Raw genomic sequence first — 24,747 nt, 5'->3', positions numbered from 1 at the left:
TCTAGGACTGGAGCTAAAACAGTGTGGTTATAAGTAGCCAAAAGGTAAACATACAGGAGAATATTTTTTCATTAATACATCAACACTCCAAGATTGTATCTGTAATTATAGGAATTTATACTACAGATAAGAGATCCCAGGTGGTAACCGCTACTATTTCATACTGAGAAGAAGTACTTTAATAATATGTTTATGCTCCAAACATCTAAAAGTATGTTATATGTGAGTTAAAGACTAATATGTTTAATAAACATATTAAAGGTTAGCAATTTAGAAATCAGTACAACTCATGGATACTTGTGTGAGACACACCAAAAATGACAGAATGTGGTTTTCTGCTATTAAATTTCAGTATTACCATTAACTTTTCAACTTTCATTTGGCTCTCCTTTATCATCTTCCTCTGAGTATTTAACAATGAAACCCCTTATCTCACTCTGAGATGCTGAAATTCTGTGTCAACATCAGGAAGAAAAAATTCTGCTCTGCTATTTAAATTCAAAAATTGCAGGCCTCAAAACAAATAAAAAAATAAAAAAATAAAAAGTGTTTTTAACTGAGCATTGTAATTCAATAGTAAAGATTTTATGCGGGAGATTATTACCTTGAAAGATAATTATAATTCCAGTCAATAACCTTGCTGTAAAAGTACTGACATACACTCTGAAGATGTGGAATCTGACACTAGATTTTATCCATATAATTGAAGCAGACTAAGATGAATGAACAATAGGCCGATTTTGTTTTTCTCTCTGATAAATCTCTGCTGCATCTCTCAAGCATCTGGACAGAATATGATGCCTGTATTTGAAGGTGGAAATTTCATCTTACATTCTGAACAATTTCTGCCCCATGGCAGAACTCTGCAATTTCTCCTCCATCCAGAATGATCAGCCTTAATACTTATTCCCCTAACAACAATGTGAATACCCCAGAATGCCTCCTGTTCTCATCACTGGCTAATGTTCACCAGCCTTTTAATATATGGGTAGACGTAAGTCCCAGATAGCAAAGGTCAAATTACTATAAAAGTGTATCATCAAGAAAGTAAAGAAGAAAAAGAAAGGGAGTGTTTATATGAGAGAAGGTAGAAGTTAGGAGGTGTTTTCTTTTGGAAACTAGTATTTGAAATCCAGAAAGTTACACATAGAGTTACTCACAGAAAGGCAGAGCTTTTGCTCTGCCAGGACCAGTGAATAACCAGTTGGATATGTCAGAATAATTTTCTCTTTCTCTATTTTCCCTTTCTTTATTACAAAATATTAAGGGGAGAGAAGAGAAACAGAATTCTGTTTTCTTTCATCTACACCCTCCATTTGAAGGATTTTTTGTGGAGATAGATTACTCCCTTATAATTCTCTTACATCGAGCAGTCTGAAAGAACAGGAATGCTATACATCTGCCACACATTGAGAATTTAAAGAAAAATAAACTGGAAGAGTTTTTTGTTGTCTAAATCTTCACAGTAGTTCAATGAAATAAAGGTGAAGGGAAAGACTTAAAGCAAACTTCATGAGATTCCCTGTTATGACAAACAGAAAAATTGCCATTCAGTGTCTTCAATGAAACAGTCAGCAACAAAACAGAACTAAGAAATTTAGGGGAAAAAAAAAGATTGTCAGAAACTTTTAAAAGGAAACAAACAGTCTGGGATTGCATCTCTCTGATCTCCTACATAAATGAAGTAAGTCTAGATTGTACAATTGTTTATTCTATAAGCAGCTTATAGACTTACATTAAATTTCTTTGACACCAAGTATTTAACACATAAGTCTGTCCTCCACCTCTCCATCCACAGTTCAGAAAACAGACCCAGAGAAATAAAATTATTTTTCTTAGCTTGATCCAGTATGCATGTGGCAGACAAGAGATGGTGAATTTTTCATGTATTCCATGTTTTCAACACAAATCCTATTAAATATTTATACTTAATAGTTATATCTGAATTGATATTTTGACTATTGAAAGACAAAATTGTTTTCCTACTAACTGCAAAGTTTAAAATACAGTAATGAAATCTTCCTTCCTATAATCTTCAAAAGTCCTAAACTGTCTTCATAGATTCTTACAAAGTTTTTCAAAATCTGAGCTAAGGAAAGATGAGTGGTGGATTGAGTTCAATCCCTTTAAAATACACATTTACAGTTCACTTTCTAAAGTAAGATTAAAATGTCTAGGAATAATACTTTAATAAACTCCTGCTGACTCTCTCTCTATATATTTAATTGTGGCTGGTTTATATATACAATTATTTTTGTAATATTATCTTGGAGTAACAAAGCAAAATATAATTATCTTTTAATGGTTTATTGATCACTGTCCCAAGAAAACAATACTTTGCATAAGGAAAAAATTATAAATATAACACAAAAATTCTACTCATGCATGGTATATTATTTTTACCAGTTCTAGAAAACCACTGCATTTTATTGCTGTTATATTTAACTTTATTAAGCATAATAACACATTAAACACATTTGTGCCAACTTTAGCAAAATGCAGGTGATCTCTGGTTCACATCTTCTATTTACTGAATTATTTTAAGAGCTTACCTCCAATATCTGGCCGAAGCTTATTGTCATATCCTTGAAGTAAGGAGTCCAGTATGTGAGTCACATCCCCACCATGAATCTTTGGTGCTAGGACCCATGTTTTATTCACTGTTAGATCTTCGTCATCCTCATCATCTGCTTTATCGGCTCTAATGGTGATTGAATTTAAAAAAAAAAAAAAAAAAAAAAAAAAAAAAAAAGGAGGAGAGAGAAGAAGAAGAAAAAAGTTTAGAAAGAAAGAAACAGTTAAACAAAATACACAAGGTGAAGAAGAAAAATGGTAAAATACTGAATATAATTTAAAGTAATTTATAATGCGTTTTGGTGCCAACAGAAAGAGAAGTACTTTGTTTGAACCACCAACATTTTATTTTATAGCAGAGAAATTTTAAGCTAATAAATATGTCAAGAGAAACATTAACACATCACATACACAGAAAAACTCAAATCATGAGTAAAACTCATAAAAGTACCAGTAGGCATCCTCTGTCAACCTTTTCCTGTTTTAAAACGCAAAATGGAATTCCTATGGGTTTTTTGCTGTACATACTCCATTTTCAATTCATGGTATTAATGTTTCTAGTAGATGTTTAGTCATCATAATAGGCACATATTGGTGTCAAAAGCATTAGCAGGATTTCCTTCTTATTCTATCTATAACAATAAGACCTCAAATGCACTCACTCGACTCCATTCAAATTTTAAGAAAACAAACAAATATTGTGTCCATATGCTATGAAACATTCACAGTTAGAAGCTGCAGTCATGTGTCAAAAATATATCGGCACGTATATGTGCTATAGTTAAAATTCTGTACCATTCCTTCCAGTTACGATTATCTGTTAGCCATCTATTTTATCAAGATGGAACAAATGCACAAGAAAAACACTTGTATATTCATACATCGCCTATCTTTTGATTAGATAAGCAGCAATATATATTTTATTGCTAAGTCATTAGTAAAAAAATGGCAGTACATTGGCTATGTCTGCAGAGTCACTCAGATATCATCAAAAGGTCAAAGAGTGCCTGGAAGTAGTTTTCTTTCCATTTGGATCAAATGCATGTGGACTTAAGTATTCCTCCAATGCTAAAGTTTGCAATCTACATTACTCATCCAGCATATTTCAGGGAACTGCTATGGGCTTCAAATCAAGCAAAGTGCATCAGACTGATAGCAGTAACTCTGAGAGCCACACAATCTTCACAAATGGACACTGGATAGCAATTATTACTGAGGGTATGCAATTCATATAAATCAGTTCTAATGTTACCATAAGCATAGGTATTCCCGTAAAGGAAAGGAATCAAAGAATTGTCCTTGTACCAATTTGTATTGTACACCAAAACTAAAAATGTATTTCTACATTATTAGAAAAGGATTTTAAAGAGCTTCTAAATTACAAGCATACTGCACTCAAGGCTAAGGGTGGAATTTCTCAGTAAATTTCCTATAGGAATGAAGACCACAAGGATGTTCCACAACACTACGACTTCATAGAGAAAGAACAGAAAAAGTCAGGAAAGGACAGAGATGCCTGGTTGTTATTGTAGTCCTTCATGGGAATGCACCAAAATATACTGTATCCAAAAGACCTTGCACCACCTCTCACATAATGCTATTAAGTCTCGCTGAAACTCAAGACTATCACCATTGTAGTAATTGCTCAGTAGTTTCAGGATGCCTGCTTAGTCAGGCAAGTGCAAGAGGGAGCTGGCAACAATTCAGTAAGTTTCCAGAAGGTGAACAAAAGGCACTGCTTGGATATCAGGATTTTCATACCTAGCTTGCTGCAAACAAGTCACAAGAGTCTATTATAGCTGGAAGTAATAAGAAATCTAAATACAAGGTTCACCATCAGCTTCCCCTCTAACAACCTGAAAAGTGCTTTCATTCTCTTAAATTGAAATGTACCTTTTACTGCACTACATAGACATTATAGAAATGTCAGCTATTAAATATTTAACATTCCCCATTAGCAGGATACCACTAATGGGAGTGCTAAAAGAAGTAGGAAGTGAAGTTTTGTAAATGTACACTCCTTTTCCCTCAAAGCTACCTATTGCCATCTCTTTCATGTTTCATTACCACACTATTTTATTTATTTATTTATTTTTGGCCTGGTTGTACTTTATGTCATCTAATTACTACATAAATTATCTTATGGTTCATCAGAGTGCAGAGGCAATCCCAGCCTTTCCCTGAGGCATTAAGATGATGAGGAGTAAAACTTAACTTATGAGCAGCTCTCTAAGGAAGGAAATGTTCACTACAAAACTGACCATTGTGTCTTATTCTTTTTGTTCCCCATTCCTTAAACAACAGAAAGTACAAGGAAACTACCAGAGCTCCATAGTTGACACAGAGTGATGAGGACACAGTTTTGTCTCCCTTTAATGTTCTTTTATGCATCATCATTATTAAAAGTAGACTAGATTTAGCCAAAATGAATGGTACAAGACATCATGCCAAATGCCCATGCTGACCTAAATGCAAAAAGAGTTACAACCATGATACGTCCATGCACAGCCACTCAAATACACTGCCATTTTGAAGCGTTCGTTTTATTCATGGATTTACAAGACAACTCATATGGGAAGGGACCACATGAAGTCTCTAGTCCAGCCTAAAGGTCAAACCAGGTTGATCAGGGCTTGATTCAGTCAGGTATTGGAGACATCCAAGGAGAAAAAACAGTACTACCTCTCCAAGCAATCCACTCTCCACTTCTCTTTTTTCTATAATGTAATATCTTTAAATATATTTGAAACTAATAAAAATAAAAGAAATATATAAGTACATATCAGATTTGTACTTCCTGTTTTGCTTAATGGAAAATCTTTGGACATCTACTTTTAAAACTTTGAAATATAAAGTACTATGAAGATGCGGACACTGATAAGTTTCTGAAAGCTATTAATAATACAATAGCAGGGTGAGATGGAAAAATTCCATCCCAACATCCAACAGCTTTTCCAGACACTACTAAATAAATCCTTTTAAGGTAGTTCTTTTATCAGGAACTGTTTCTTTTCTTCCATACTAGTATGCTAGCTCAAGACCTTGTGACTTGTTCATCCATTAGCTAAACAAGCAAAGGAACCAGTGCAGATTAGAAATAAATATATCCAAATGTGGAAGAAAAGGCACTATTGCTATTCCTAATTTGAGAGGAGACATTCTCACTCTCTCCAGTCCTATCTAACTAGCCTTTACAGAGATGACTGACTGCGACATCTTGCTACCAGAACACCATCCTTTTAATTTTTGTTTAGAATGTGCCCAAGACCACTTTGAGCAAGCAATGAAGACTATAATCTCTCTGCAATGGTAATGGCAGACATTTCTGCACTTTTGATTCGAAAGCCATAGCAATTGATTTGCAAGTCACACAAGAGAGATAAGACAGGAATGGTGTTGGCTGGAAAAAGGAAGTGAGCAGAATATATAGAATATCTTCTGTATGCGTTCCAGTGAAACAGAGCACACAACACCTGCCAGCTGGAGTAATACATTCAGAGATTTGGGGAAAGTTGCATAAAGCAGATAATTCCCCACACAGAGCAAATAGACACGTGAAGGGCAAACAATGGATATACACTAATTTCTAGGAATCAGAATTACTAATTCTTGTCATGCTACACTGGTTTGACCCACTCTGTTTCAAAGGTAGAAAACCCTTCAGAATTACAGTCAGCAGGATTTGTTGAGATGTTACCAGGATCTAAATGAGGCTGGTACACTACATTATTTAAAGAAATATTCACATAGGAGAACAAGTTGGTCCAAAACTGTTCATCTTTGGCCTAATTACAGAATCACAGAATTGTCTAGGTTGGAAGAGACCTCAAGATCATCAAGTCTAACCTCTGACCTAACACTAACAAGTCCTCCACTAAACCATATCGCTAAGCTCTACATCTAAACATCTTTTAAAAACCTCCAGGGATGGTGACTCCACCACTATCCTGGATAGCCCACTCCAATGCCTAACAACCCTCACAGTGAAGCAGTTCTTCCTAATATCCAACCTAAAACACCCCTGGTGCAACTTTAGCCCATTCCCCCTCATCCTGTCACCAGGCATGTGGGAGAATAGACCAACCCCCACCTCTCTACAGCCTCCTTTAAGGTATCTGTGGAGAGCGATAAGGTCGCCCCTGAGCCTCCTCTTCTCCAGGCTGAACAAGCCCAGCTCCCTCAGCCGCTCCTCATAGGACTTGTTCTCCAGGTCCCTCACCAGCTTCGTCACCCTTCTCTGGTCTCGCTCAAGCACCTCAATGTCCTTCTTGTAGCGAGGGGCCCAAAACTGAACACAGTACTTGAGGTGCAGCCTCACCAGAGCCAGGGACAGGGGGACAACCACTTCCCTAGTCGTGCTGGCCACATTGCTTCAAGCCAGGATGCTGTTGGCCTTCTTGGCCACCTGAGCACACTGCTGGCTCATCTTCAGCCGACTATCCACTGATACTCCCAGGTCCTTCTCCGCCTGGCAGCTTTCCAACCACTCATCTCCCAGCCTGTAGCTCTGCTTGGGGTTATTGCACCCCAGGTGCAGGACCCGACACTTGGCCTTGTTGAGCTTCATACAATTGACCTCAGCCCATCTGTCCAGCCTATCCAGATCCTCCTGCAGAGCCTTCCTACCCTCAAGCAGATCTATACATGCACCCAACTTGATGTCATCTGCAAACTTACTGAGGGTGCACTCAATCCCCTCATCCAGATCATCGATAAAGATATTAAAGAGGACAGGCCCCAGTACTGAGCCCTGGGGAACACCACTGGTGACTCGCCTCCAACTGGATTTGACTCCATTCACCATGACTCTTTGGGCCTGGCTATCCAGCCAGTTTCTAACCCAACGAAGCGTGCACCAGTCCAAGCCACAAGCAGACAGTTTCTTGAGGTGAATGCTGTGGGAAACGGTGTCAAAAGCCTTGCTGAAGTCAAGGTAGACCACATCCACAGCCTTTCCCTCATCCACCAAGTGCGTCACTTTATCATAGAAGGAGATCAGGTTCGTCAAGCAGGACCTGCCTTTCATAAACCCATGTTAACTGGGCCTGATCACCTGGTTGCCCTGTAAGTGCCACATGATGACACTCAAGATAATCTGCTCTATGAGTTTCCCTGGCACTGAGGTCAAACTGACAGGCCTATAGTTTCCTGGGTCTGCCCTCCGGCCCTTCTTGTAGATGGGCGTCACGTTTGCTAGCCGCCAGTCAACTGGGACCTCCCCCAATAGCCAGGACTGCTGATAAATGATGGAAAGTGGCTTGGCCAGCTCCTCCACCAGTCCTCTTAGTATCCCATCTGGTCCACCCATATGGTGGATCCCATCTGGCCCCATCGACTTGCATACATCCAAGTGCCGTAGTAGGTCACCAACCATTTCCTCATGGATAGTGAGGGCCACATTCTGCTCCCCATCCCCTTCCACCAGCTCAGGGTACTGGGTATCCAGAGAACAACCGGTTTTGCCGCTAAAGACTGAGGCAAAGAAGGCATTAAGCACCTCCGCCTTTTCCTCATCTTTTGTAACTAGGTTTCCCTCTGCATCCAGTAAAGGCTGGAGATTCTCCTTAGCCCTCCGTTTTGCATTAATGTATTTGTAAAAATATTTTTTGTTGTCTTTGACGGCAGTCGCCAGATTGAACTCCAGACGAGCCTTTCTAATTTTATCCCTGCACTGCCTCACAACATCCTTATAGTCCTCCTGAATGGCCTGCCCTCTTTTCCAAAGATTGTAAACCTTCTTTTTCCTCTTAAGCTCAAGCCACAATTCTCTGTTCAGCCAGGCCGGTCTTCTTCCCCACTGGCTCGTCTTTGGGCACGTGGGGACAGACTGCTCCCGCACCATTAAGATTTCTTTCTTCAAGAGCACCCAGCCTTCCTGGACTCCTCTGCCCTTCAGAACTACCTACCAAGGGAATCTACTAACCAGTGTCCTGAACAGTTCAAAGTCAGCCCTCCAGAAGTCCAATACAGTGGTTTTACTGGTCCCCTTCCTGGTTTCTCCAAGAATGGAGAACTCTACCATTTCATGGTCATTCTGCCCAAGACAGTTTCCAACCACCACATCTCCCACCAGTCCTTCTCTGTTTGTGAAGAGAAGGTCTAGCGTGGCACCTCCCCTGGTAGGCTCACTAACCAGCTGTGTCAGGAAGCTATCTTCCACGCTCTCCAGAAACCTCCTAGACTGCTTTCTCTGGGCTGTGTTGTGCTTCCAGGATATATCTGGGAAGTTGAAGTCCCCCACAAGAACAAGCGCTGACAATTTCACAACTTTTGTCAGCTGCATGTAGAATTCTTCATCAGTTTCCTCATCCTGGTTCAGCGGTCTATAACAGACCCCCACCAGGATGCTTCCCTTGTTGGCCTTCCCGCTGATCCTAACCCATAGGGACTCAACCTTATCATTCCCAGCCTCAAGTTCCACAACATCAAAACTCTCTCTGATACAGAGAGCCACACCACCACCCCTTCCATGCTGCCTGTCCCTTCTGAAGAGCCTATAACCAGTCATTGCAGCACTCCAGTCATGAGAGTGGTCCCACCACGTTTCCGTGATGGCAACCAAGTCGTAGCCTGCCTGCCGCACGATGGCTTCCTGCTCCTCCTGTTTGTTACCCATGCTGCATGCATTAGTGTAGATGCACTTCAGTTGGACCATTGCCTTCTCTCCCAGCCTTGCCATTGTTCCCCCTGGCACAGCTCTAACAAGCCTTGTTTCAGCCCTGTCCCCCTTCTCACCTAGGTTAAAGCCCTCTCAATAAGCCCTGCCAGCTCCTGGCCTAGGATCTGTTTTCCCCTTAGAGATAGGGACCCATCTGCAGCCATCAGGCTGGGTGCCGAGTAAAGTGCCTCATGATCAAAAAACCCAAAATTTGTATGTTGGCACCAGCCTCTGAGCCACGTGTTTATCAGGTGGGCTTTCCGTGTCCTCCCTGTACCCCTCCCTGCCACCGCAGGGATGGACAAAAATACCACCTGTACTCCCGCTCCATCTACTAACCATCCCAGTCCCCTAAAGTCCCGTTTGATGGTCTTCAGATTTCTCTCTTCAATGTCATCACTGCCAGCCTGGACTATTAAAAAAGGATAATAGTCAGAGAGGCGATCCAGGTTGGGAAGCTTTCTGGCAGTGTCCTGATCCTGGCCCCAGGGAGGCAGCAGACTTCCCTACGGGTAGGATCAGGCTGACAAATAGGTCCCTCTATTCCTCTGAGAAGGGAGTCACCCACAACAAGCACCCTTCTTTCTGTCCTGGTGGAGGCGGTCCTGAGGCATGGAGTTGACTTCTTCGCCCTAGGCATCCTCCTGGGTAGACTTTCTACCTCTTCCTGCTCGCCCTGCCTGCGCCAACTGCTGTGCCTCACCCTTCTGCTGCGCCACGCCACACCCTGTTTGCCCATCCTGTTAGCTGCCGCACCACTCCCTTCTGACATGCCACACCCTATTTGCCCATCCTGGTCACCACACTCCTGGTTGCTCGCGCTTCCTAGGGGCACCTTATGAACGGCTGGGGGGCGGGAGGGCGCTGTTGGCTCCGCCTTTGCTGCTGGCTCCGCCTATGCCTCGTTCTGGCCTCATTCACCTCCCTCACGAGGGCTGCCGGGTCTTGGCGGCTGCTTCGAGTGGGCTTGGTGCCGGAAAAATTAGTCCTGCCTGCCCAATCCCCCACTCTGCTGCAGAACGCGTCTGACCCAGAGCCGATTGCCTCAGTAAGTCTCTGTGCCTCTTAATTCACTTTTCAAAGGCCATTTTTTTCCCCAGCTTTTGGAATGGGATAAAGAGCAAGATAGAAGGTTATAAATTTAATTCCAAACTAAAAAGATAAAGTGTTAAATTCAGGTATGCCATTGAAATATAACAACAGTTAACTTCAGCTTAACACTATTTTACTTCTTTGCAGTTGAAATAAATCTTACAAACCCATGAAGACTAATGCTAATTAACTCCACCCTAACTTTAACAATAGTACTTTCCTCTCTCTCTCATAACCCAGGGGAGAAAGGCAAACTTAATTAAAGAAGAGTTCTTTTCCTTTCCCAGTTTACCTAAAGATTATTTCACTGTACACAGATCATCACACTTGATCCTCTCTCCATTTACTATAAACTATATTTTTTTCAACAAATTTCACTCAGTAGGTCTTTTTCAGACTGTCTGGAGAGACAAAGATTCAGAGCAAATATATTACATCTTTACATTCAAATATTTCTAGGTTGACCCTAATTTTTATAATTCTCTAAGTATGAAAGTCTTAACTTCTTAACATGCTTGTTGTTATAACATTTCAGCTAGCCTCATAAACTTAACAGTAACTGCATGTATACAGTGAACAGTAATTAGGCACAAAGTGCCCTAATTATGCTCTCTGTCCTTCAACTAATTGGAGACATTACCATGACTAATAAATCCCCCAGCACAAGCAAATAATGAATGAATAAGTCTTTTCAACATCAGGCAGCATGCACATCTTCAGACATTAATATCACAGGTCTTTGTTCTACTTTAAGTATGAGAAAAAACAATCAGATGAGCTTTAACTTGCAATTAACATCTGTCAGGTTATATAAGGAACTGAAAAAAAAAAAAAAAGGATATAGTGAGACTGCTGCTACTGCCATTTGCATCAGCATATGAAAGTATTACACATAGAAGTACATGGATAGCATAGACAGGGTATTTAAACACAGCTGAGAATCAATTTCATTACCCACGTCCCAGGCTCTTCTTCTCACCCAACACACACAAGGGTTCACAGTCCTCCAGGTAGGGTTGATCTATGGGGAACCTATAGACTTTTGGAGAAGCAATAGAGAATGGCCAGAAAATCTGTATTATCTCCACTGACATTTCATGCCTTCACTTTCCTCTGAGTAAAATGAGCATAATCCCATTTTACTCTAGAAGCACTGCTAACTCTCTCCTGTTGGTAAACTGGACACACTGCCTTGCACAGAGCATTCCACTCATCTGACCTCTCTGAGACAAATTAAAGAAGAACAGAAGTCAAAGCTGAGGATGAAAGAGAAAGCTCCTTTTAATGAGCAGATGAAATAACATTTCCATTTCTAAAAGACCAGTCTCAAGTCTGCTCTTCTGGCTGACAATGAACTGGTTCAGCAGCTAAAGATGCATGCAGAGGCTTTACAAAGGAAAAGGAAAGGATAAGGGGAGGAAATCAGTGTTCACAAACCACAGCCAACTAATAGATGTCTGACACTGGATGTAGTGACTGGAACCTGAGAAAGGAAGTTCCCAGCACACATTGCCTGCACAGCTTTCAAAAGGTTGCATAATGATAGATAGAGCACAAATGTGAAGACCATGTCTTCACAAGACATCTTCATCTTGACAATAATAAAGTCCACAACAGAAAGTTTAAAAACTTAAACGATTCCACAATCAGTAATAGCACTTTTCTGCTTCTTATATGTAAGGTCCTAGCAGCCTATATATTTTGATATATTTAATGCAAGAAGCAACTAACAAATCATAAAAAATGCTTGAAGACAGCTGTTATTCACTGTATGTGCTTCCCAGCATATTAGTTGTATCTCCTCTAAGTATAATTCAATTTAACTTCTATTTACAGTACTTCAAAAATAAATAAATAAATGATTTTCAACTTTCAGACAAATGGTAATGTTTCCCAAACTACAAACATGAAAGAATACACTCATGGTAAAAATACGACTTCAGAAGTCTGTCAATATCCTACAATTAACCAGACAATGTTTCACAATAAATTAGTCCAGACAAAGGTTTCCAGGTCAGGCTTCCAACTCTCAGACATCTAACCAGACATGATTTTGCTCCAGAACACCAAACATGATAAGCTTGGATACAATACAAAAGTGTATTTCATGGCCCCATCAGTAAGAGTTCAGATGTCAGATGACCTAGTCAACTATGAAAAAAGACCTAAAGCATTGCCAAAAAACAAAGCATGGGATTGACAACCCAGTATTCAGAGCCAAGCACTTTTACAGGTGCTGGTTCTAATTCTGAAGGTAAAAGGCAAGTTCTTATATGTTTCACATGAATGACCAAGGCATAGGGCCAGGTATAGAAGAAAATCTGAACTGTAGAAGGATGACAAGTTTAAACATTGCCCGAGACAGAAGAGACTTCATTACAAATAGTGCAAAATACATGTACAACTTCAACATGGTAGGAAAGAATAATTGCTCTTATCTGAGCAATTTAAAATATATAATAGCATATTTTTTTGGATCTACCTAAGATAAAACAAGAACCTGAACAGATTTGCAGTATCCTTCAGGACTCTGAGTCCTGCACATACAAGGAATATCACTTTTTCACAGCAATACCAATAGCAGCAGAACCACATAGTCATAGAATCATAGAATTATACATGTAGAATATCCCGAGTTGGAAGGGACCCATAAGGATCATCAGTCCAACTCCTGGCACCACACAGGTCTGCCCAAAAGTTTAGACCATGTGACTAAGTGCATAGTCCAATTGCTCCTTAAATTCAGACAGGCTTGGTGCAGTGACTATGTCCCTGGGGAATGACTGCTAGAATAGGACACAACAACATTTTTTCCTCAAGGACTTTCCTGAATTTTTTCTTCTGCTTCTACGAGTACTGTATTTTTTTAGACATCTCTCCAAAACTTCAAAACTTGATGACTGACTTCATACTCATTTGGTATATGAAGTTTCTGCAGAACTCTTTTGCACTTCATCATCAGCTTCTCACCGGTATGCTTTATTCATGGCAGAAAATTCCTGGGAAAATACTGGAACTGCAAACAAAGAAATGTGGCTACTGAAAACATGTATCTGGGAAGCGTTACTAGCTCTTTCTAATCCTGTGAGATATAGACTCACTGGCATATTCCTTCATCTTCATTCTTCTTAAAGTGGTTTGACATTCTCTTGACAAAAACATCTCTTTTATTTTTTCCCCGTCCATTTCATCTCAAGGTGCTTTTATCAATTTATTCCTTTCCTCCTGTTGTTATTTTTTTTTTTTTTTTTTTTTGCCTTCCCAGAGTCTGGCATCTCGTTGTGTGTCAAAATGCATTTCTATCCCACTGTATCCATTTCTATCCCAAAAAAGTATCTGTTTTACTTAATATAGCTTTTTAAATATTTTTGCAGTTTTCCTACCAGATACCATTAGGCTGATTCTTCTTCTGTATATACATGCTTACTTATGTTCTTCGCTTTCTCTAGTATCATGTTTCTGACTATTCATAATTTCTTGCCTTGTTTCCTCTTTCCCTTCTCCTTCACAAGTTTTGACTGAAGGGATGAATTTTCCCTGAAACCAGCATTAAAATTATCAGGGAAAATAATAATGATAATAATAATTAAAAAAAAAAAAAAAAAGATCTTATCATAGAGAAAAAAACACTCAATTTTTAGGTTAAACTTAATAAAGAAGTAAGTTTACTTACCTATTTGATAACTGGTAAAGTTTTGTGTTAAGAAAATCACCTAACAAAACAAAAGCTGGCATTTCAACAATTCATATAATCGAAAGTGTTGCTACAAATTTGAGTGTTTAGACTACCAGACTCATGGCATCTTAATGCATATCACAAGCATCAGGTGATCAAGCTTTTCTGAGTCATTACAGCTTTGAAGTGCACCTCTGAAAGATATGAAACTTTTCTCCCACACACAATAAGTTCAGTACAATTAATTTTAGTCTCGGTAAGACCTTCACTTAAAAGCATTATCACATTTCTTGTAAAATGATCTTCAACATCTCGGTGGTATACTAGTATAACAAAAACTAATATGAACAATACAACTAGACTTAACTCTGAACACTTAACAAAAGCACTACCTGACTCCAAAGAACATTTATAGAAACATGATTTTCTGAAGTTCAGAACAACAGGTATTATTAAAGATATGATACAGAAGATTTTTTTTCTGAGACCAACACAAATTGCTCTCCTCCTATGTCAACTTTCATGTAATGTTATATTATTTCAAATGACACTTGTCAAATTTGTTCTTATTAATTCAAATGACTTCAAAGTTCTCACAGGAAATTATCATCTGGACTCAAAGCATCGCAGTTATTCTTTATCCACCAGTCCCTTACACATAACACTGAGTTAATTTTCTCTCATTGAAAGTTCATCCAATTATTGATATGTTCAAACCAGTATAACTGCCATCTCTGCTTCTACCAAGTTACTGTCCAAAAATTAATTGAAAATTTTTCCACACATCTATCTATCCACATACAGGTAATTCTCTGTGCCAGTTCAGAGCTACTGGTTTCTCAAACATATTAAGTTTGATAAAAGCATTTTGACCACCTTAGTAAAAATAGTAGTTTACCTTCATATGTGGTCACAAAAATACTCTTCCCAGTTTTGTAAATCTGATTGGGACAAGTAGCTGTTTCTGCACCTCTGCACCCCTTTTCTTTTACACTATAAAACAGAGAGCAAGAACCTCATATGAGTGAGATAGCAAACAATACTGGGTGAAAAAAAAAAAAATGTAATTTGCTAATTCTTGCTATTTCCCACAGAATCACACACTTTAGAAAAGACCTTGGGAAGTCAAATCAACTCAAAGGAGGGCTCATACTGAATTCAGAAAAGGATGATTAAAGCTTAACCCATTTGGGTCTTTGAAAACTCCAAGGACAGAAATCCCACAGCCTTAATGGACATGTTCCACAGCTTATCTATCCTTATAGTGTGGTGTTTTTTTTCATTACACCTTATTGGGTCTTGTCCTGTTGCAATTCTTCATCATTGTTCTTTATTCTCTTACCACTCATTACTGTGAAGAGGCTATCATTGTCTTCTTAATCACCTTCCTGTAAGTGCTAGGGTTCCTGTTGGGTCCCTCAAAGCCACTTCTTCTGCAGGCTGAACAAGCCCCAGTCCCACAGCCTCTCACCTCTCAATCACAGGGAAAGGTTTCCTGCCTGACCAGCTTGACAGCCCGCTGCTGAGTTGCTCTCCTGTTTAGACCCAAAAGTGGATGCAGTATCTATATGTGGTTTGGCAGGTGCTGAGCAAGAGTGAGACAGTCACTTCCCTCAACCTCCTGAGTACGTGCCTGTTCAGCCCAAAATGTTGCTGCCCCCTTTGCTGCTAAGGCACCCTGATGTCCACCACAAGTTCCGGTCCTTTCTGGCAAAGCTGCTCCTCAGATAGCAGTCCCCAGCCTGTTCTGTTGCCTGGGGGGGGGGGCTTCTGGCCCAGCTGCAGAACTTTTTATTCATCCTCACAAATTTCATAATATTCCGTCTCAACCATTCTACCATCATCTCTGGGGCCCTCTGAATGGCAGCACTGCCATCAAACATATGAACATAAGCAATCTTTCAACAAGTTAAAAATACATAATTTTTCTTCAGCAATGGCTATACTAACATCATTGTTCCTGATGCTCTGAGCAGCTCTTTTTCTGCCCCAGACAAGTGAGAAACCAGGACACTTTATCACTAGTCCTCTTCACACCAATTATTCTATGTTCTGATTACAACTTGCAGAATGTGTTGTGTGTTTGTTTTGGCCAACAAAACCTCTTAGGCATAAAGTGCATTCTGCCATTATATTTTTTTTAGAGAAATATGCATTTATGTTCTCCTACCAATTGTCCTTCTAAGGAGAGTCTTCCCACCATTATATGCAAAAGAAAATAAAACTTATCAAGAAGATAAAGTAGTTTTTAAGAAAATTGATACTGCCTTGACTGAAAACTGAAGTGTAAATTACTAAAATTCTTAGGAGATTTATTTCAGATGGATTGAATGAAACCTAGCAATGGACATTGTTAAGTTTTGCCTTCTCATTTGGTAAGTCTCACCTTTTTTGTGGGTTTTGGTCAGACCATGCAATCAAGCAATTACAACATAAAACGCCATATTCCAGTGCTCCTTCAGACCAAATAGCAGGGAAGAAATTGAGCTTCAGAGAACAGAAGATAAAGGATAACCATAGCAAATTATAGAGTCTAAGTAGATATGACTGAAAAGAGACAAATGGCACTAAGTAAAGGACAAAATGTTCCCAAATTACTAAGAAAGGACATGATGATGAAAAGGCATCACCTCTGGATATCTGGAGCACATAAGCACAACAGTATCAGACCTCCTCGGAGTTTCAGACTAGAATCATCACACAGAGACAAACAGACATAAATCCATGTGCCACATGTCAGCATCCCAGTTCAAGAGACTGCAGATCTTTATCTGCAGTTGACTGATGAAAGGTTAATTATCGTCAGGTTCAGAATGAACTGATGTATTTTTGGTGTGTTAAGTGCTTTGATTGAAGAAACGTTTTCCAGAGTAGAACTAGACCTAAAACAAACCTAACATAAATGAATACTGAGATCCATAACCTTAATAAAAAGCAGTTACCCTAATTAAATGCACCCCACAGCCACTATAACATTAATCAAATCACAAAGTCAACAGTGTTAGATTTCAACTTTAAAATGTCTCCTGCATCACAAGAAATATATAAAACAAGTTCTCCTTCATGAGGTAGTTTCAGTTATATAAGCTACTGATATTTATGCATACTCATGCAAACATGTGTTCTAACGCAATTCATAGCATATTCCTGCAAAATCTTCAGGTAACTAGGAATCTACTATAGCCCTTCACAAAAACTAGCTCTTAAAATACTTCCAAGTAATGACACACACCTGAGCAAGCACCAGTCTTCTTCCCTGGGAGTTTAAGAATATATATAGGGCTGTAGTAGCAACAGAACTAGAGACTTGTATTGAACTGCATACCATAACTGCAGTGTATAGGTGAATCTGGCTCAATAACATAGAAAAAGCTATACACCTTCTATAACTAGGCAATGACAACTTATACCCAAGAGAAAGAGAGTCAATGGGTTCTTCTGAATTTTTTGTGTAATTGTTGTGTAATTGTTATTAGGCAATTGTGGGACTCAATCCAAAGGTCAATGAAATTAATGAATAATCATACAAAGAGGCAAATATGCTCTTTAAGGGCTAGTGACAATACCTAAACCATGCAAGATAAATTTGCTGTCTGTCTCTGCAAGCAAAATTCTCTCTTCCCCAGTGTAATTTATTGTGTATTAAATATAACACATGTATTTTACAAGAGAAGCATACCACCTCTTGACAGATGGTGAATAAATTTTATGACTGTCAGAAATATCCCCTGCTGGATGAAACCTGCTGGCCATCAGATCTTCATCAAAAATCTAGATCTTAAGATATGGCTCCATAGCTCACCTGCAGCAGGTCTGACACAATCTGGTACTATTCAATGTCTATATGTTGGTGAGGTCAAGTACATTTCTCCCTCAAGGAAAACTTAGGGAATAGTTTATTTTTAAAAACATCTACATAATCTATTCTACAATGTAAATGTGACATTGCACAATGAAGAGAAACAAAAAATTTGTCATGACTTACAGTGCCAGAGTTAGCAACCTAAATTAATACTTAATATTACACTTTTCCTAATATAAATTCCACCCCGCTGAACTTTATTCTGAAAGATAAATTGGACTATAATATTACATTATTAATAAGAAGACTTAATCCCTCATGGTACACTGCCTTAAATAAGAATAAAAACCATATTATATGGGCAATCAGCTACTTTTAAGCCTTCGAATAATTTCATCCAGTGGGGATGTATCTTGTGTTACCTCAGATCTTTTCTACCTGCAATTTCTGTCTATCTTCTTGAAAACAAGAAGAATGACTGCATATAATTTAGGACCATGGAAAGACATTCACACCCGGCCAGGAATGAGGAATGCAGTAGCACTGAAAAGGATTTGAGATCAAGGCAAAATCAAAAAAGAACACGAAGTACACCAGGGCAGTACTGGAGCTAATCCGGGGATATATTATCTCAGCAGTATTAAGCAGGAGTAGGGAAGTAATATTCTGTGTGTATATACCATTAGTGAGGCTAATATTTGTATAATCTACCCATTTTTGAGGTCTGCTCTTCAAAGAAAAATTGAAAGGGTTTAAAAAATGTCTAAACGAATAATTCAATATTTGCTGAAGAAATTTAAGTAGCTCAGTTTACTTATCTGAGAGAAAAATGTAAGCTGCTATCAAGTTGCCTCTTAAACTATATATACCAAGGAAATAATTCCAGCTGTAGCTTGGGTAAATCCAATTTAATGGAAAATTCCACCCTGTGCTGAATATCTCTGATTGTCACACATTTGTATAAAACTTTCATTTTGGACTAGATCACTCACCCCATAAATACTGCTATGGACGTAACTGCACATCAGTTTCTCATCTCTGAGAGGTGAGGAAGTTTTTCGAAGCAAGGAAGTAATCCAAACATGTCATGAAAGACAATGGTGAAACAGAAAACTGGATGTTTTATAATCAAGATAGTGATTCCTTTGGATGTTTTATAATCAAGATAGTGATTCCCTTAAGAATCTCAGGATTAATTTGAGGTGCTCTGAGATTTCTTCAAGGTGCTGCAGACCATGCTCCATTCCCTAAGAGCATCTGCAGCCATGGGTCCACACTGTGAGGTTGCCCTCACAGAGGTACAAGAATCAGAGGTACAAACAGGGTCACGGTTTTCCCAAGAGATGGACTGAAGCACATCAGATTCAAAAGTGGCTGGGACAGTTGTAGCATGTGGTAAATGAAAGAGGAAAAAAAAAAAAAAAAAAAAAAAAAAAAAAAAAAAAAAAAAAAGGAAGAGAGGAGAGAGAAAGAGAGGAAGAGAAAGGAAGAGCAGAGACTTTTCATCTAGCAGAAGAAGGCAGAAAATCCAGTGGCTGGAAACTAGAAAAACCTCAGACTAGAAATATTGTAAAAATACTTCACTGGATTTACTTCTTGTTGAGTGTGTGTGCAGGGGCTTAAAAAACAGTTATACTGAAGCAACAAACCTGATGCAGAAGTTAAGTTCTGCATCTTCATTTATTCTTATGTTGGACCAGATTATCATAACAGATCCTGCCAGGACTTGAACATACATCAATGAAAGCAATTTTATGAGTATTTATTTTCATCTTTGCCAATCATTAGGATTTCCCTCTTTGAAGCAAATTCCATTCTGTTCAACTTCTTGGAGCACTGGAGAGACATATCTAGTCTTTCCAGCCACCTCTATCACAACATCTTTTTCAGTGCATGATTTACCTTTTTAAGTCTAAATAGTAGAATCAGGTTTTTTACATAGGCCAGTAGGCCCTGAACTCACACACACTATTTTTAGATTTATTAATAGAAGCACTCACATGTGTAAAAACTGCAAAATCAGGATTTCCATGTCATCAGCAGATTAATCAATTGCATTTGAGCTATTCTTCCTTACAAATTTTACTATTAAGTGAAATTGGTCAGAAATAAAGCTTAGCACCACTGCCATCCACCACCCTTTCAAAGACTCTTGTCAGTGTGCTACATACTATTGTTTGTAATCATAATTTCTCTCTGTCACTTTTACCACACGTTATGATATTATTTAAGTGCATAATCATTTAGTATGGCCATGCAAAAGAGGACTAAGCAAGTAATTTAAAAGCCCAGACACTCTTCTCTCATAAATGTTACTATCAAAAAAAAAAAAAAAAAAAAGGTTGTTTGTTCATCTTGGCAACTTGCAGACTCTTATCTTTTTTTCTGTGAGTTCAAATACATGACCTCTTCAGCTATATATGATAGCACAAACCAGTGCAACTTACTTTCCAACTGCACATATGCCAAGGTACTCCTACATACTGTCCATAGAAACTAGGTGTTGCATTAAACCCAAATTTTGTTCCTCTGTAACTTCAAAGAAAAAAACTAGTCCTTTTATCCCCTTGTAATTTACGTGGTCAGACATGTATCCATTAAAAAGTTGACCAAAGTCAATGAGTGCTCACCTTTAACATTTTCTACCCAGCTTAAAAAAAAAAAAAAAAAAAAAAAAAAAAATTTTTAATTGGTAGCAAGCAACAATATTTAACAAGCAGAAAGTTAAAAGCAAATGAAAATGTTGTTTAATTTACTATGAGATCATTTTCAGATTGCCATAGTTTTGAAGATTTCCTTTAAATCCAATAAGGAACAGAAAATTATGCATAAATAATAGTCATTCTTGATATTTAACTATTTCTAGTTAAATTTTATATTAACTCTGCCAAAAAAGATTATGAACTATTAATAAAATAAAGAACTTTTTAAACAACTGGTTCTACTAAATAACAAGTTCTTCACTGTCACGTCATGAAAAAAGCATATATGAGTAAGGATAATAATGAATAAACATCGCAGATGTTCAAAATGAAACACTAAATCACTATTATCAAGCATTAAGAAACCCATGTTGTTATGACAGGCTTAACTCTGATCCATGAATTTATCCAAGAAGAAAATGTAGGCTGTATTATATAAGTATTTTCCTACGAGATGCTATGAAATGGAAAAGAAAATATTAGTTGACATTTGCACCTGCTGACAGTCCCATTGTGATGGGGCATTTATAACTGCTTTTTAGAACAGCCACCGCCAAAACTAAAGAGAATGTATGGCAAAATAAGTAAACCTTACATATACTGTTATATATGCTGACCGACAGATATCATTCAGACAATGTCCTCGTTAATAAGCTTGATCTTTGGTTAGCCCTGAAGAGGTCAGGAAGTTGGACTCAATGATCTTTGAGGTCCCTTCCAACTGAACTCTTGCTCTACTCAGTAGAAAAAAAAAAAAAAAAAAAAAAAAAAAAAAGTGACAGTTTAGCTGTGCCTGTATATTTAGAACTAGGAAAACAATATTAATTTTATTATCAGCCCTTATGGTCTCCCCAAGAAATATCTGTTTATTTGAGATTACTAAGTATAATGAGTGTGCTGAACTGCTGAACTTGTAGGACTGTGGTGACTGCTGGGTAACTACTTTTTTCTTGCCCATACCTGGAAAGGATCACTTCTGTAGAAGGTAGACAAGCTATTGAAGACATCCCTCTTCAAAATACCAGCTCATGAACTTACACCGAGTGCAATGACAATTCTGGTCTGTTTGTGGTGTGTGTGCAGAACTAGGGTAAAACAACTGTTTTACAGATCAGAATTCAACTGTTGCAAATTCCTTCAGTGAAGGTGTGCTATGGCGTTGGGGCAATACACTAAAAATGGTTGAAATCAACTTCAGATTTCCTTTCTTAGGCTTTAGTTCCACATGTCATATCTGCAGTAACTTTTACCCACACTCGACACAAAACAACATATATACTGAGGGTTGGAACTAGATGGTCTTTAAGGTCTCTTCCAACCCAAACCATTCTATGAAATGCATACGAAAAGTTATGCAATTTGCAGCCTTTAAAACCGTGGCTTGAAAGATGTTTTGGCTCCTGTAGGATGTTTTTGGAAAACCAGCTAGAATTGGTGTAGCCTAGTCTATTCTTGAGAAAAGCATTGCTTCTATGTTTTTTCATTTGGACTTCAATGAAAAGCTCTGGCTGAAACTACAGAAAGGCAGCCAGAGAAGAGAAATAGTATTTCCATCATACTTTGTGGCAGGCTGCTAAAAGGTGCTAGAGCTTGCAAGCTCTCTGCAAACACCCTGAGTTGTAATGCAATACACATCAGAGAATCGGGATCTGAAAAACATGTCCATTTGTGGTTACGTTAAAAAAAAAGAAAAAAAAAAAGTCTCTCAACAGAGGACACTGTTTTCCTATGTATTCTCTGGATGAAAGGCAAGGCTGAAAACGTTGATTCAGATAAGTGCCTATTTAAACCAACGGGCGCATTTTATCTGAGATGTTCTGAAGCACAAAATAAAAAGATGCATGTAAGTTACTCCTTTCTCTCACTGAAGACTTCTCATCAACTTCTTTATAAATGCGACCATTAATGAGATGTAAACATAATAATCTAACACCTAGTCTTATAATCACAACCACACTTTGACAAACAAAACAACAACAACAACAACAACAAAAACTTTTTTTTTTTTTTAAGCTAGTCCTTCTCCTTTGTAACCAAGCCTTTGAACTGATATTTAGCATGCATATTCTTTTCTCTCAAACCACTTGATAATTTCTTTCATACCTGAGGTACAATATGTTCATTAAGAAGCATTCTGAAGATGCACAGCTGCACTGGTATAATTTCCATCAATGCTTTTGAAAAATATTTCCATAATATGCCAAGGTTTTAAAAGACAGAATAAGAAAAGTATAATCAGTAGGGTTTCTAAATAGGATAACACAGCAGCCTTCGGAAGATGAGAGATGAGCTGAGATGAACACACTTCACACGATTGATAAATGATCATTCAACATGAGGAAGGGGTCTACATTCTAATAGACTTTTAAAAAAGGTTTATGGATTCTTTTTTCTTTTTCAGCCAGTCTTTATACTACATATCTGATATAGCCTCTTGGAATGACAATTTTGGTCTCCTTTATGAAGAAACTGAGCAACAACTGAATACCATTTCGATACTGCTTTGTTTTTAAGGACAGTATAACCTGTGGAAGATGCACATTACTTCTGAATTATTAAAGCCGTTGAACGATCAGATTGCCTTTTGTTATTTTTTTACGGGCACTACTAACACACAACAGCACCAAACTGTTGTGTCTTGAGAACCCTCCAGCCCAAATTTCGCAACTCTCCCTCGGAGGGCACATCTCCAACTTGGCGGACTTGAGCAGCAGCAGCCCGCACGCGTGGGCCCGATCCCGCAAGCTGGGGCTGGGCAGGATCAAGGCCAGGAGGCACTCCCGGCTGCGAGCACCCCACTGGCTGGGGGAAAAGAAAAAAAAAAAAAAAAAAAGTAGCAGCACTAGCAGCACCACGAGCGGTGCCAGCACCCTGCCATCCGCGGCGGGGCAGATTCTCCCCACCCGTGGGAGCGCAGCCGGGTCGGGGATGGCTGTTTGTTGCGCCGGCCGGGTGATGCGACGCTCCCACGAAACAAGTGGGATGCGGCAGAACTTTTACTTTCCCGGTGCCGGCTTCCCCCGCATCTAAAGGAAGCACCTTTAAAATTTTATTATTATTATTATTATTTATTTATTTAAGTTTCTCAGCACGCCTCATTCCCTTCCCCAAGCCCGGCCGGCACCCTCCCCGGGAGGAGACGGGCTGGCGGTGGGCGGTGCCCGGCCGTACTCACCCGCTCCCCAGCCTCACGGTCAGCAGCAGCAGCAGCAGCCGGGCCCCGCGGCGGCGGCTCCAGAGGGGCGCGGAGCCCCCCCACGCATCCATGGGCGTGCGGGAGCTTCTCCTTTCCCCGACTTTTCTCCGGAGAGGCTGGGGAACGGCGACCCTGCCAATCCCACCGTCCCCCCCCCCCTTCGCGGCACACGGCAGGCAAAAGGGAGGGGAAGGAAAAGGGGGGAAAAATAAATAAAACACCCAAACAGGTAGGAACCCACTCTACAAGGAACCGAGCAACTCGCCCAATAGGCTCATCAGGTTGCTCCATAAATTATCCTAAAAACCGCCGGGCGAATCAATCTCTAGCAGAGGTGGAGCCTCCCTTACTAGAAGGGAAACATGCTTGGAGGAAAGGGTGGCATTGATTTGCTATTTTCTCCAAAGAGGGAAATAAAACATCTTTAATATATATGTGTGTGATGTATAAAAATATTTAATATCTATTTAAAGCTATATATAATATATATTAGGCTTTTTAATATATATGTTAGTCTTTTTTTTAGCCTGAGGGGCAGCACTTCGGCCCTGGCAAACGGAGACTCGCGGCCGGGAGAGGATGCGCTGGGTCCCCTTGCGCGGAGACCCGCGAGAACTGCGCGGTCCAGCTCGACCGCGATTCTGGGGGAGAGAGGCAACCAGCTGCAGGCATCGGGGGAGCCTCCAGCCTCCAGCCCCTCGCCCGTCCCCAGGGACCCTCCCCTCTAAACCGCGGCCCCCTAGGGCTGCGCTGGAGGCAGGCGGCGCGCAAATGCAACCGCGGTAATTGTGCGCACCCCAATACGAGAGCCGCGCAAGCCCGGAGGCTGCAGGCGGCTCTGCGCGGCCGCAGAGCGCCCCGGGGTGGGGAAGGGAGGCCGGGGGCTGAAGCCGACGATGCTACAAAATGCGTAGGGCTTGCCATAAAATGAAAAACGAGCTATCTTTATTTTTTTTCCACCTCTCCTTCCCCTTGTTGCTTCTTCCTCCTGCCCCTCTCGGGAGACCTGCGGGGAAGAGTAGGCGGGAAAAAAAAAAAAAAAAAAAA

The 24,747-nt window shown here is 39.6% G+C and overlaps 1 protein-coding gene across 1 annotated transcript in view; it reads right to left on the bottom strand.

The window, feature by feature from the left end:
- The window catches only part of GABRG1 (gamma-aminobutyric acid type A receptor subunit gamma1), a 58,132-nt gene extending 34,152 nt beyond the window's left edge, over positions 1-23,980 (bottom strand). The window contains 2 exon segments of the mRNA XM_032186525.1: positions 2,553-2,701; positions 23,680-23,980. Of these exon segments, the coding sequence (XP_032042416.1) occupies positions 2,553-2,701; positions 23,680-23,771 (241 nt within the window). The 5' untranslated portion in view covers positions 23,772-23,980.
- Positions 23,981-24,747: the final 767 nt, after the last annotated feature.

The sequence above is a fragment of the Aythya fuligula genome, chromosome 4 (genome assembly GCF_009819795.1).
Source record: "Aythya fuligula isolate bAytFul2 chromosome 4, bAytFul2.pri, whole genome shotgun sequence".
Classification (NCBI taxonomy): domain Eukaryota; kingdom Metazoa; phylum Chordata; class Aves; order Anseriformes; family Anatidae; genus Aythya; species Aythya fuligula.
The sequence above is the reverse complement of the archived record's forward strand: the minus strand, read 5'-3'. Positions and strand labels throughout refer to the sequence as shown.